The sequence below is a fragment of the Pholis gunnellus genome (genome assembly GCF_910591455.1).
Source record: "Pholis gunnellus genome assembly, chromosome: 4".
Lineage (NCBI taxonomy): Eukaryota > Metazoa > Chordata > Actinopteri > Perciformes > Pholidae > Pholis > Pholis gunnellus.
Genome location: NC_136530.1, coordinates 8,756,058 through 8,769,305, shown reverse-complemented (window position 1 = coordinate 8,769,305; position 13,248 = coordinate 8,756,058). Strand labels below are relative to the sequence as shown.

The following is a 13,248-nucleotide window of genomic DNA, read 5'->3' as shown; positions in this document are numbered from 1 at the left end:
TCAGAGTAAGTGCTGTTGGCTTAGTGCTACGGAAGCAGCAGGACAGTTGTGTGCTGATTTTCTCCAGCATTATTGGTCGGGGAGTGAAAAGGAAGTCAAGGATGCTCGTCTTACTTCTCTTCTAGCTTACAGATTGTTGTGCGATACACTTGCATTCATTTTTTTCTGTATGGTTTTTGTTATAGTTCTTTTTTTTTTTTTTTTATGTTTTGCAAGTCTCCTTTTCACCTTTCTGTAGCTGTGGATGCAGAGGCCCTCCGGATCCTGGCTGCTGGCCTCTCTACCCAGATACTCTTGTGAAGGTTTGGGGATTGGCAGCTGTGACACGGTCAGAGCTCCCTCCTTCCCCAGGCCACAGCTCTCCCAGATCTCCTGAGTGGCAGCGTGGACCATCTTCTCCACCTCTGTGGCGGAGTGGGGCACAACCATGGCAGGCTGCTCGGGTAGTTTAGGGGGCAGGGGGAGAGGTAGCTCGGGTCTAGGTGGAGTCTTAGCCTGCTGTTCCCCGCCCGAGGATGAGACCAGCCCCCCCAGCCTCCCTTCCTCCCTCTGTTGGAGTCTCTGCTGTTCTCTACGAGAGCTGAGGCCAAAGTCCTCATCAAACCAGTCCTGATCGTCACCCAGCTCCTCCAGCAGTTCACGGCTCAGCTCCAGCTCTGCTAGTCGCTTGGCGAGCTCCTCCTGACCACTCGCCCCCAACACTGGACTCTCCTGTTGGGAAAGAAATACAGAAAAAAGTGAATTTTATGCTCATTTCCAATTTCAGATAATAACCCTCCATACACGTGAACGTCTAACCGCACCATAACAGAACAAGTCCCATAATAAATGATTATTTTACACGTTTGTTTTAGTCTTAAAGAATATTCTTTCTTACTGATGTTTTAAACACAAAATGTTTTCCGCAAAGCGCACCAAATCCAATAAAGTCAGTCAACATAAAGTTGGACTTTGGCTGAGCGCAAACAGAAAACAGGGGGCTCTCCAGGTCAAATCAATACTGTTTGTCAGTATCATGATCATGTCATTGCTGGTGTTTCCACAGTCCAGTGGTGAACAGCACAATCATATTCTGAGGGTTTTTTTTGTGGAAGATTTAGTAACGGATCACTAAAGAATCAGAAACGTAGACTCACCGGTCGGTTACACAGCTCTGGAGAAGACAGCTCTTCTTTTTCTGTAGGTAGGAAGAAGGGAAGGCCGTCTTTTTGTTGCACTGAAGGGAACCAGTCTTCCTCTTCAACATTTTCACCAAACAGGTCTCCATTCATCTGGTTGGCAGCTTCTATCTTCTGCTCTTTGGCCTTCTTAATCTCAGTAAACTGCGCCAAAGTGTCTTTCACAACGTTGTTGAGGAGCTTGTCTGCGAATGTGTCCAGTACGTCCTCCTGTTCTCTCTTAACGTCCCTGACATCTGGAGAAAGATCCGCAGGACCCAACTGGTGATTTGAGTCTACCTCTTCTCTCTCAACAAGGGAAGTGATGTCCGTCCGAGTCTGCTTTCCCAGGCCAATCTTGTCCATGTCAGAGATGAGGAGGGTGGTTGGTGCATCTTCAAAATCCAACATTATGTCCTTAGTGTTGCCATTAGAAATGGGATGCTGGGATTCTTTGTAATGCTGCGAATTGTGAACGGACTTGTTGGTTATCTTTTTATCTCCGGACTTATTGACCTCGTTAGACGTTTCTTCATTTCCACTCTTCAGATGTCCTTGTTTAGGGGATTTGTGCTCATCCGTTTTACGCTTATCCCCACTGTTATCCGACAGACCATCCAGGAACGAGTCCTCGTCCTCCGTGGTGTCTGTGTAGATCTCAAACTTGTCTGGCAGGTGTGTAATCTTGTCTGGAGGAGCAAAGATGCCATGGCTCTCATCACATTCAAAGTATACCACCCCATCGTAAGTGCCGTTGTTGCTCCCCTCAGACTTATCCAACTCCACGCCAGCCCAGAAGCCGTTAGCAAAGCTGGTTGGACCTTTGAATCTCAGGGTGCCAGGCTGTACGCCGCCAACAAGAACTCGGTCCGCGATGCTAAAACTTGGCATTTCATCTGCAACGGGCAAAGCGGGTGGCGAGTGGCTGGAATTAACAACATCCTTGCCGTCATGTTTGGAGTCTTCTGTGTGGTTATGAAGATCCAGCAGTCTCGTAGATTGGTGGCTGGCTCCACTAGTCCCTGAATGGTGACTCAGCTCTTCAGCTATTTCCTCCTCTTCCTCCTCATCGTGGCTGTCATACGGTGTGGTTCTGCTACGGGAGTCTTTTCTCGAGACCTTGATCTCTGTAGGGGCCACTGAGATTTGAGAGGCAGGTGTCGGACTATGACGCACCTCTCTGGGTGAAGAATCCACTGAAGACTCAAAGTCATCATGATAACCATCTACTATAGGAGAGGAGCCCTCGACATCCTTTATGGGCGCCTCCTTCTTTGAAGAGAAGGCAACAGAGTTGGGAGAGCAGGACCGGTCACCGGATGCAGCTGAATGCGACTTGTTGGAGGAGAGAACATTCGATTTTACAGCTTCTTCAGCTGTTTCCCTCGTCCCTATTTTCTTATCCTGTTCTATGCTAACGGATGGAGAATGTCGATGTTCGTCGCTCATGTGAGAGGAAACAGACAGCTTCTCTTGCGAGTCGAGCCCGTCTTTCTTTTCTAGTTTCAGAAGACATTCAGACTGTTGATCCTCAGATGTGGAGCTTACTTTCACCTCCAGCTCATCCTGAATGTCCGCTCTTTGATAGGACACAATGTTCTCATCCCCATATCCAATCATCTGTGCCTGGGCTTCCTCAGAGGAAGGTCTTAATAGTTCCTCTGTGGACAGGCGGCTCCTCGGTCTGGAGGGCGGACACTCTGGGCTGCCATATACCGGGGTGGGAGTGACTGTTGGTGGGTCTTCATCAGACATTTCTTCAGGCACTGAGGTGGATCTACTATCATCAACTTGAGGTAGGGCATCTGTAATAATAGGAAAGGGTCACATTATCATTGGGACATCTGTGTCAAAACCCATTTAAAATAAATAATTACATATTCATTATGAAGATTATATCACTCACTGTGATCCAATGAAGCGTCACTTTGCGTCCTTTGAGAGATTTTGCTGGTTTCAGACCTGAGAAAGAAGGATTTGCTTTTAATTGAACACCAATCTTTTCAAACTCGTATTCTAGTATAAGATGTGTTGTCATGTTTACAGCTGTTCTTGGTACCTGTGATCAGGTGGTATAATGCTGGTCTGCTCTGCGATTGAGGTGGAATTTTTGATCTGGGAGTTTGTATCAGGTGTCGAGTCCGGCTCCTTTTTCAGTTCTGCCTTAGTTTTCTCAATGAAGTTATTATAGCCCTGAAAGGAAAACGGGATAATAAAAGTTAAGATATGAAGGAATCTGCTTACAGTATGTAGATAAAAACATATTCACACACATTAACAATCACATAATCATCCACGTTTGTTTGAATGTTCAAACTACATTTGAACATTCAATCAAATAACTATCTCGAAGCCCACACACACACACACACACACACACACACACACACACACACACTCATACACACTCATACACACTTACCTCGAGCTGCTTCAGTAGGCTGGCCTCCTGTGCTTTCAGGCGCTCCTTGTGCCTCTTCTTCTGCTCTTTCTTTAGCTGGTAAGCCATAAACTTTCGTTTTCTGACTTCGTCCTTCAGCGCCTTGATACGGCTCTCTATGTCACTCTGGTCCGAAATGGGCTCTGAAGGGAAATTTTAAAAGATAAATCACAGTTAGAATGTGAAACCAGTGCCAGACCTCTGATTAGCAGAGGGTAATCCAACTTTGTACCGACTCGAACGCAAACCCAATTCTTTTGAGATTAGTGTACATTTTCTGTACAAAGAATGTGTCATTTTGTGTGCATGTTGCTTTGGCTTGTACACAATGAACCAACAGTGTTACAAAGAATAGTCCAAGGTTTGAACAGTGGCCTGAAAATGAATAAAACACATTGAGCTACAATGAAGGGCCAGCAGCACCGTCTTTGCTTGTGCAGTAACTATGTCCAATGCAAAGTGTTGTCTCACGCTATCACACAGCTAAGCAGGTTATGTATCAGGGAAGTGCTTGCATTAAGTATTCCTGGCAGCATCACATTATGCCTGACTACAGAGCGCCAGCAATACAGCTGCATTATTTCCACTCTCGCTTCTTTACCCCTTCTATCTTGTTTGAGAACTACCAGGAACTATAATACACCCCCAAAAATATGACACATTCAGTGTATGCGTGTTGAATTATTGGGTAACTCACCAGTCTGCATGGGCATGGGGGAGTCAGCTGGCTGAGCGCGGGCCTGGTTGGCGGTCCGGGACGAGGAGCGAAGCTGCATCTTGGTTTTGCTGCTGCCATCGGAAGGAGAGGCAGACGGGCTGTGGCTGCCTTTGAGTGGAGACTGGAGAGACTAAACAGCGGGAGGAGGAGCGGAAGAGAAAGGAATATCACTGACAACACAGTCAGATGGAGTAATAGGAGCATGCCTGAATTAATATTTTACATGCACGATAAACTAACAAATGTGTGGTTACCCTGTTGCATGTCCCTCACACAACATAAAGCTTTGTGTATTTTCAATACTTTAATGAAAGACTACAAATAACCCCAACAGCATCCACACAAAATTCTTTGGATGAAGTTGAATGAAGCCTGTTCACAATAGCAAACTTCAATCTGTCAGGCACGTGAGATCAGTTTTAGAGTAGCTCAATTTACACTAAAAGCTTTCTCAGCCACCATCAAACAGATGGGACGAAACACTAAAATACGAAAAAGGTAAGAAAAAAACCACACTTATGCGTACTTTTCTGCTCGGTGACCGGGAAGCTGAAGTGAAGTCCTGGGTGTAATTTGCGTGGCTGCTCGTCACAGAGGCCAAAGGTGTTTCAGGGATCGACACATGTTCTGAAGATGGGCTTCCAGGTTCCTGGGACACAAGTCCCTCTGTGTGTATACTGGACTCAGGTGTCGCTGAGGAACAGTCGCCCTCGCTCACAAACTCTGAAAACATGTAAAACAGATAAACATGAGTTTTCCCAGATTAATATTGACCTAATTTTGACTTTAAACCTGGCAAAACCAGCTAGGATCATGTTGCTTCACCTTTCTCACTGTCAGTTCTATGCTCTGAGCTGCGATGGTGACTGGGGCTGGGGCTAATGTTGGAGATCTCCTGTTCCTGGCTCTCCGCCATGTCCCGAGGTGTTTGCCTGTCCCATACAGCCAGGGCCTCCTTTTCCATCCTACGGACCTCGGCCTCCTCCTGGTCCAGACGCTGCTTCCACTGCAGCAGCTCCTCAGCGTGGTGACGCCTCTGCATTAACTTCTGCTCCCGCTTTGTCAGGAACCTGGAGAGGGTAGGAAGGACGGGGAGATGAGGAAGTAGTGGAGGATGAAGGAGAGAAAGTGAGGAAGGAGACAGGAAAAAGTTGGGTGGTGAGGGGAGAAGGTAGTGTAGCAGTAAAGAGGGAGAGAAGAGAAGTTTGACAAAGGCATATTTATCACCAGGAATGAAAACATGACATCGCAGATGCAAGCGGACCCAAATCACCTGGACATCCAGTTATCACCGCAAACTCACCTCAAACCTCTGTCGAACACACACATACACACCCAATACATGCTTTACTCATTTCTTTCCCTGAAATAATCATCCAAATAAGGAAGTGAATCAGCACAAATCAAATAAACAAGCACTAAGTGATGACATGTCACCCAGGAGAAAAGGAGAGCAGGTGAAGATGTCAGATTCATGCATCGGACTGAAACCCAGGGGTTGAACGCTGATTGGGTGCAGTCACACACACACACACACACACACACACACACAAACACACATCAAACATAAATAGCAGTTAAACAAAATAGACAGTTACATCTGTATGAATGTGTCTATTTAGTGGACCAATGAGGATAACAAGACTTAGTTCTATTGTCTTGCAAAGCGTACATGATCTTTTAAAAACACTAAGTCTCTGAAACATAGAGCACATATATCTGCAGATGCCGATCAGAATAAAGTGCAGTCAGGTATAGCTGTTGGGAAATGTGGTCCCCCACAGCTGCGGGTGCCATTACTGTGCGGTATTATTTAGCCATGATCTAATTTAAAGGCCTTTCTCTTGACCTAATGTATACTGATGACAGGCCAGATACTGAAGAACCAGACTGGGGGGGGGGGGTTCTTTTAGTGCCTTCCCAAACTCTATTACAGCCAATGGCCATCTGTACTTATTATCCAATCCTATGCAACAGTTACCTAATAAAGAGGGGTAGTTAAGATTTACTGGGCTCATTAAAGAGATAGACCACTCTATCGCTGGTCTGTTCTCTGCAAAAGTCCTTTATTTCTATAGCAGAGTCTGGTTTAATCTCAAAACATTTTGTATCAACGACTGGGCTGGAGCTGACCAGCCAGCAGCCGTAAAATGAAGGAGATTGAAGAGAGATGCACCGCAGCATTAACTCCAAGAGGCAGGAAAGGAGGAGGGGAAGAGTCACACATTACACAACACAGAAAGCAGTGAAATCCCAGAGTCGAGTCTGAGATCCCCATCCAACAAGGAAGGCACCTATTCAAACAAACATAACCTTTAACCTTCACAGAACAGAATTCATCTCAGCTCTGTTATTCTCAATGTTACCACTTTGTGATTTTGTTTTAAATCGCTCCACAACAGAATGCTTTAATGCGCACACCAACATTATTATGACTATAAATAAATAAATACAAATCATATTATATTTTAAGTGAATTTGTTAAAAGGTTAGCTTTTTTCAGCGAGGCAGCCTTCCTTGGGCACTTTTCATGCTTTCACTCAAACCCCCCCCCCCCCCCCACCAATTCCATCCTGGACACAATCAAACACATCCAATCAGTCATCATTCACAGTCCCACAAGTTCCCAGTGCCAGTAGGTGAACACAAGCATGTTCCATGGAGTGGGGGGGTGAGGCAGGGCTAGGTGGGGTTTCTGGGGAAGAGGTAGAGAGCACTGTACAGTACCTGACCAACTGGTTGTAGATAAAAAGCTGGAATTTAGGGTGGAGGTTGGGGAGACAGACACTGAGGGAGGCCCAGTGGTTGGCCGTGAACACAGAAAGGAAGGAGTGGACGGGAGATCGGTGTCTACAACACACAAGCACGCGACAGACACAGTCAGAAGAGTCACACATACAAGGGAATGGAAAACAAACACAAAATGTAAGAGGGGGGAAAAACATTAAAAACAGACGCAGAGGGAAAAGACAAGTAGAGAGAAAGGGAGAGAGAAGAGTGATATGAGCAAATGTGGTTTTATTGCACCCGAGGTGTCAGTATGTCAGGTTTCTGGAAGAATATGGCTTCTTTTAAATGTTTTGGGAAACCATCAACAAATTAGCAGAAATGTGGGCGTCGAGCATGGGAGTTTGCCGGGGGTGTGATCGCTGCCAAACCTGCTTATGGAGGGAGTAACCCTGATTCTTAAACAAATTACAGTGTGAGGTAACACGTACAACCTTAGATGAAATGTGTTAGTGTGTCTCTTCAATATAAATATATAATGAACATTTGCTTTGCAGGCCAGAGGTAACAGAGAACGACTAAGGGAAGAAACAAGTGGTAGTCTGTTAAAATGGCAAACATGCAAGCCAGTAAATGCATCGTCAGACACAAATATCGCTTTTTGTTAGATCCTTCTTCATCATCATTTTATGCAGTGATCTAAACCTAAATGTGGTGATTTTGAACTTTATAATGCGTCAAAATGATATTGCTTTTATAAATTTAAACAAATATAGACCAAGAACTGTTGAAAGCTACCAAGGAAGGCCTGTGATTAATAGCCACGTTATAAATCTTAAACCCCAGAACAATTAACCCACTTGTTGGAGCTACCCGGTCATGAGAGGCTCTCCAATCACCTGACCAAAGTTGTTGGTCCAGTCTAAAACCCTGGAGGACGTACAGGAGCGCCAAACACATGCAGTTACTTGTCAACACGAGAGGTGGTGGGTGTAATAAAAATGATGGAAATGCACAACCGATGTTTGCCTTTTCTGTAAAATAAGCGTGCTTCTGCTATTGAAAGACGCAGTATTACAGTGTTACAATTATTTAAGACGGTTAAATATTGTCTGATGTTCTTGCTTTAAAACATTTGTTTAAGACGGCAACAGATAACTGGTACGTAGATCCTCCTACAAAGTACTGTTAGGTTACATGAATCTGAAGTTAAGGGAGGCATTGTAGCAGAGAGATTGGATTATTGTCTAGTTTAAAAGGGAGAACAACATGGAGCATGCTTATCTTCACATTCACACAGCCACAGCATGTTAGACAGCAGAAGAAAGATGGCATGCACTGATTAGTTTCCATTAGTTAAGTAAAGACCCTATGTATAGAATTAGAACATTTCTGACTTATCATGGTAGAATGATTACAAAATGGCACTTTCGTAAAAAGCACACCATGACTCTTAATGCAAAATCACTCGGGTGTAAAACACATCTAAACTAAGCTTTACCAATTTTAATAAAAGCCCTACTTCTGGCTAAGAGTAAACAGTGTGTTATGCAAGAAAATAGTAACAACAGATCAAAGTCTGTATGAACATATACTATGTGCTACGGGAAAATGTGATCAGGGGCCAAACCAAGGCAGCAGGACATCGCTGATAAGGGATGAGGACTCCTGATAATACACTTTGTCAGATTGTCAGTAAGCAGAGAGAACCCAGTTTATACAGGAAAAATGAAAGTCTTTACTTGTCATCCATGTGAGAGCGCATCTTCTTGAGCTTCTGCATGATGCTGCTGGTCTCACTTCCAGAGATGGAGAGCGAGGGAGAGGGGCTGCGGGTATCATCCGGGTGACTCAGGTTGGGGGAGGCGGCCTCGGACACAGGGGTTACTGACACAGGAGTCTCCTGGGGGAGGGATGAATGGACATGCAGACAGGCCAAGTATTAGTGAAGCAAATTACAACAACAACAACAAAAAAAGCTTTAGAGGAACCTGGCAGCATGTTCTAGAGTTATAAGTATCCTTTATTTCCTGATTCCATCAACAACTACGCATACGCAACCATCCATTCACATGATGGGTATCGAATGAAGCTCTCTTTTAGCATCGTTATCACTTTAAGGGTCCTGGCATCGTAATTCTTCAAACTATTCCCAGCCCTGGTGATTGGTGACTGTTGCACTACTCACAGGTGGCGCTTCATCCCCAGCATATTTGAGACGCTCTTTCAGACGGAGTGTAGAGTTTCTCATCCGCTCAATCTCCTCCTGCTGCTTCAGCAACAGCTGCCTCTCCTTCCTGGCTGCTTTGTTGGCTTCCTGAAGTCGCTTAATCTCAGCCTGGGAACAGCAGTACAGCGCGAGAAAAAGCTGGTTAGTCACTTTAGTTAACTGTCACTTGACGTCCTTATATTTCCGCCCGCCCCCCCATGTACCTGTTCCTGCTGTAGTTTCATCAGAAGGCCCCTCTGTTTCTTCCTGATGGGGGGCATTTTGTCATCCTCGCCCTTGTCCCTCAGCCTCTTTTTCTGGTGCTCGAGCCAGGCCAGCTCAGTTCTGGTCTTCTCTTTGACAGCTTTCTGGCGTAGATGCAGCAGGGAGCTCTGGTGCTGCAGTCTCACCTCCTCGTCCTTCATGTACTGGCGCACCATGTCCATGGTGAACTGGGAAAAGCTGTCCTGTCCGCCAGCAAAGGCCATGTTTGCATCCTGAGACTGCGGGAGAACAGGGATGAAAAAGATAAGAGGTTAGAATGGATTGACAGAAAAGTTGAAAGGAGATTAAAAGGGGGGCAAAGGAAAACAAGAGAAGTCGAGTGACACAACCCACATGCTTAACGAGGAGCATCCAGGCAAACAAATCCAAGTAGTCACACCCACCTTCTGTTATCAATCACTGACTCTTAAGGATATACACTGGCAAATGTTTGTAGACTACACTGCCCTCACCTTTAAGATATTGTGCGCCCCTGAAACCAATGTTGCGTTGTGATTGGCTCCATAGTCCTCTGATTCCTCATGGTGGCGGAACTTCCTCTCCATAGTTCCACGGCGGTGCGCCTCAGATGGCAGCAGAGAGCGGAAGGAGCGCTCCTCTATCTCATCCTCTGTCATGGACTCATCAAATTTGAGGGAGTTCTCTGTGGCCACTGACGCACTGTCTCCTGGAGGGTCAAAAATAAGAGAAGATAAAAATGTTAGGTGCCTTGTGTACACACAGTTTTGGCTTCAATACGAATTAAATACGATTTTCACAGTGGAGGTGACATTTATATAACAGCGGCCCCTGACAGTTAAATGAATACGAGGGAAACACTGGTGTGTGTACACATGAAACAAGCATGTTAACTTTTAAACGAATAGCCGTGCTTGCCATTCAATACCTTTCTCGTCTACTGCAGAGCGGATGCTGTCACTGCAGAGGGAGTCATTTGCTGCCGTTAGAACTTCCTCCTCTATGGAGCTGCTGCCCGCTTCCCTCTCTTCAGCTCCTCCCTTCCTCCATTGCCCCTCCACTGCTTCTTTTTTCGTCCGTTCTCTGTACTCTGGCGAGGCATGCGACGGGCTATGTTGACTGCTAGAGTCGCCTCCACTGGGAAAGAGGCAAAGGACAGATTTAGCGTCAATAGGTTTTTCTTCCCCAAATCTAATGGAAATCAGAGTAACTAGTGCTACGAAAGAGGCCTCAGTTGTACCCAAGGTTTGGTCTTCTGAAGGACAGAGGATCAGAGCGACTGGGGCTGTTCAGCGAAGACAACGGTTCTTCTGGCCTGGTCTTTCTGCTTGACACCTCACTAGGGAAGCTGGAAGAGAGCACGCAGAAGAGACCCAAACATTTAGAACAGATACTAAATTCAAAATGGAAGGCAGTATGCCATGTATAATTAAAAAAAGGTGTTTTTAGGTCACCTGTCCGAGTCATTTTTGTCCTTTCGCTGCTTTGAATAGGAGCTCTGCTGTTCTTCCCGCTCCATGGAGGAATCAGAAACATCAGCGGGGACAACCAAAGCTCTTGTTATCTGCGACTGTGCCAATTCTGTCATCTGACAGACAAGAACACAATGCACAAATCAAATGATTGATTTGCTGAGTCTTACGCTGGATATTACCCTTTCCTCCTCTGCATGCATTGTTATTTCTTTACTGAAACTCAACAATCAAATCGGCTTTTGTTACAAAATGAAGACACGGGCTGTTTTCCAGGCAGGGGATTGCTAACCTCTTTGATGTGTCGGGCAGTGTCAGCTGTGTACCGCGCTGCCTCAGCCTGTTGAGTCATCAACTTGGTAGTTGCCTCCTGGAGGCCCTCCAAGGTCTCCTTTTGATTTGCCGCCAAGTTTTCCTGCAGTTCAATATGAGCCTGGACAAAAAAACAAGCATGGACATCATGCACAGAAAAGTAAAAGCACACATACCGTAGAATTCAAAAAGGTGAGGAAGCAAACACTAAAGCTATCATTTACAAATGCATACATACTGTTTGTGTGAGTAAACTAACTGATGGACTGTGTGTGTGTGTGTGTGTGGTTGTGTGTGTTGTACCCTGTTCACTCTCTGCCGGTTTTCCTCCAGCTGTAGCTGTGTCTCCAGGGCTTCCCTTTCAGCCTTGATCTTCAGCTCATAGAGGTCGCGCGCGTGGCACTGCTGCCTGGCCTGCAGGGTCAGAGTTCAGAGAGCAGGTCAATACAGTGCATCAATACAGACATTAGTCAGGTAGTAAGTCACTTAAATGTATGGAGGCCCCCAAAAAAAAAACACTTACAGTATTTATCATGTAAATGTGATGCAGCAACAAATTATTTAAGTCCCCGATAAATTAAATTAGGAATTATTTAACGGTGTAATTTCCATTTGTATTGTACATGCAGATGTTATAACTTAAGGCAAAGCTGAGAGTGTGTGCTGTCCTGCAATCGTCAAAATATTAAGCTTCATAAACATTGTTTAACATAAACACAACTGTTGATAACACTTTAAACACTGCTAAATACACGGCGGAGCTTCTTTGAAGACCGTATCTAGTTTTGTTACTCTTGCTTCACCTTGAGCATCTGGGCCAATGACACGCTCTCCTGCTGCGCCATGGACACACCCATCACCCTCTCCACGTCTCCCAGCTGTCGGACCGACTCCTCGATGGACTCCAGGTACTGGAGCTCTGCCGCCATACGCTGCTGCAAGACAGCAGGTGAATACTGTAGTTCGCCTGAGAGAAAAGAAGAGCGGAGAGGGTGAGAGAGAGATTAATAAGAGGGTCTGTTGGTGGAGCGGGTCGGACCTTTTCTGTCTTCATCTCTACAGTTGTGACTTCAGCTAAAAAAGGTACATTCAGTCTTGAAGTTCTGCTTCACATAACGTATGCTGTTCATCATATTAATAGGAGTTTTATCTACCTGTGGTCTTGGGCTCGGCTCTACCACTGCGAGCTGTGGCGCCTGTGTTTGGATGATTTGCCCCCAGAGAGGCACTTCTCACAGGCTCACCGGGAGAGGCTGCTTCCGGAGGAGAACCAGGGTATGGAGAGCCAGACGGAGAAGCCTGTTTGGGCCTGGCTGCTGGAGACTTCTTACTGTCAAGACCCAAACTACAAATATAATAAGAAAGAAAAAAAGCTCAGGTAAGAAGTAGATCAAATACAGACATCATGTCTTCGAAAGTGGATGTTTGTAGACTTAAATATATGACTTTTCAAGATGTTTTAAAACCATAGAGATTCAGTAAAACAACGTGTGTGTTATTATTTTCCAAAACAAACTAATTCCAAAATAGTGTTTTAATTCATAAGCAGGGAAAAAAAGGATGCTACAGGATTTGCAGAGTGGGTTAACCAAATGATAAAGAAAGAGCCCCTCATGCTGCAAACCCTCGAGCTGACTGAGGCAGCATACCCCTGCTGTGAGAGGCCCAGACTATGAATGGCTATATTGTGCTGCTCAGAGACTATCCGATGCCAAGGATGATGACTAAAGAGATCAGGATACACTTTACTTCCCCAATAAGGACGGCAGGCTGTGGCACCTTTATTTTTTCAAGGATAAGAATCAATTCATATATTATAACAGAAGCAGGTATGAATAAAATCTGCCAAAAGCCTACAAAGCTCATTGAGATCTATAGTGATACTTGTGCCGCTACTAAAGAAATAAAAAACACACTAAGCCACCACCAAAGTTAACCAACAACCTTCTTTGCAAATGGTGCTATAAGGG

General features: G+C 45.2%; 1 protein-coding gene across 2 annotated transcripts in view; it reads right to left on the bottom strand.

The window, feature by feature from the left end:
• cep350 (centrosomal protein 350) overlaps positions 1-13,248 on the bottom strand; it is a 30,992-nt gene that overhangs the window by 4,916 nt on the left and 12,828 nt on the right. The window contains exons 16-35 of one of the 2 annotated variants that reach the window (XM_079157596.1): positions 12,433-12,623; positions 12,082-12,245; positions 11,582-11,692; positions 11,259-11,399; positions 10,949-11,082; positions 10,735-10,842; positions 10,423-10,631; positions 9,989-10,203; positions 9,476-9,754; positions 9,231-9,380; positions 8,785-8,945; positions 7,043-7,165; positions 5,141-5,385; positions 4,842-5,038; positions 4,295-4,445; positions 3,580-3,740; positions 3,217-3,350; positions 3,064-3,119; positions 1,137-2,962; positions 229-711 (exon numbers count right to left, since the gene is read on the bottom strand). In XM_079157596.1, coding sequence (XP_079013722.1) covers positions 229-711; positions 1,137-2,962; positions 3,064-3,119; positions 3,217-3,350; positions 3,580-3,740; positions 4,295-4,445; positions 4,842-5,038; positions 5,141-5,385; positions 7,043-7,165; positions 8,785-8,945; positions 9,231-9,380; positions 9,476-9,754; positions 9,989-10,203; positions 10,423-10,631; positions 10,735-10,842; positions 10,949-11,082; positions 11,259-11,399; positions 11,582-11,692; positions 12,082-12,245; positions 12,433-12,623 — 5,239 coding nt within the window. The remainder of the gene's footprint in view (positions 1-228; positions 712-1,136; positions 2,963-3,063; positions 3,120-3,216; positions 3,351-3,579; positions 3,741-4,294; positions 4,446-4,841; positions 5,039-5,140; positions 5,386-7,042; positions 7,166-8,784; positions 8,946-9,230; positions 9,381-9,475; positions 9,755-9,988; positions 10,204-10,422; positions 10,632-10,734; positions 10,843-10,948; positions 11,083-11,258; positions 11,400-11,581; positions 11,693-12,081; positions 12,246-12,432; positions 12,624-13,248) is intronic. The other variant, XM_079157597.1, reaches the window with a different exon arrangement.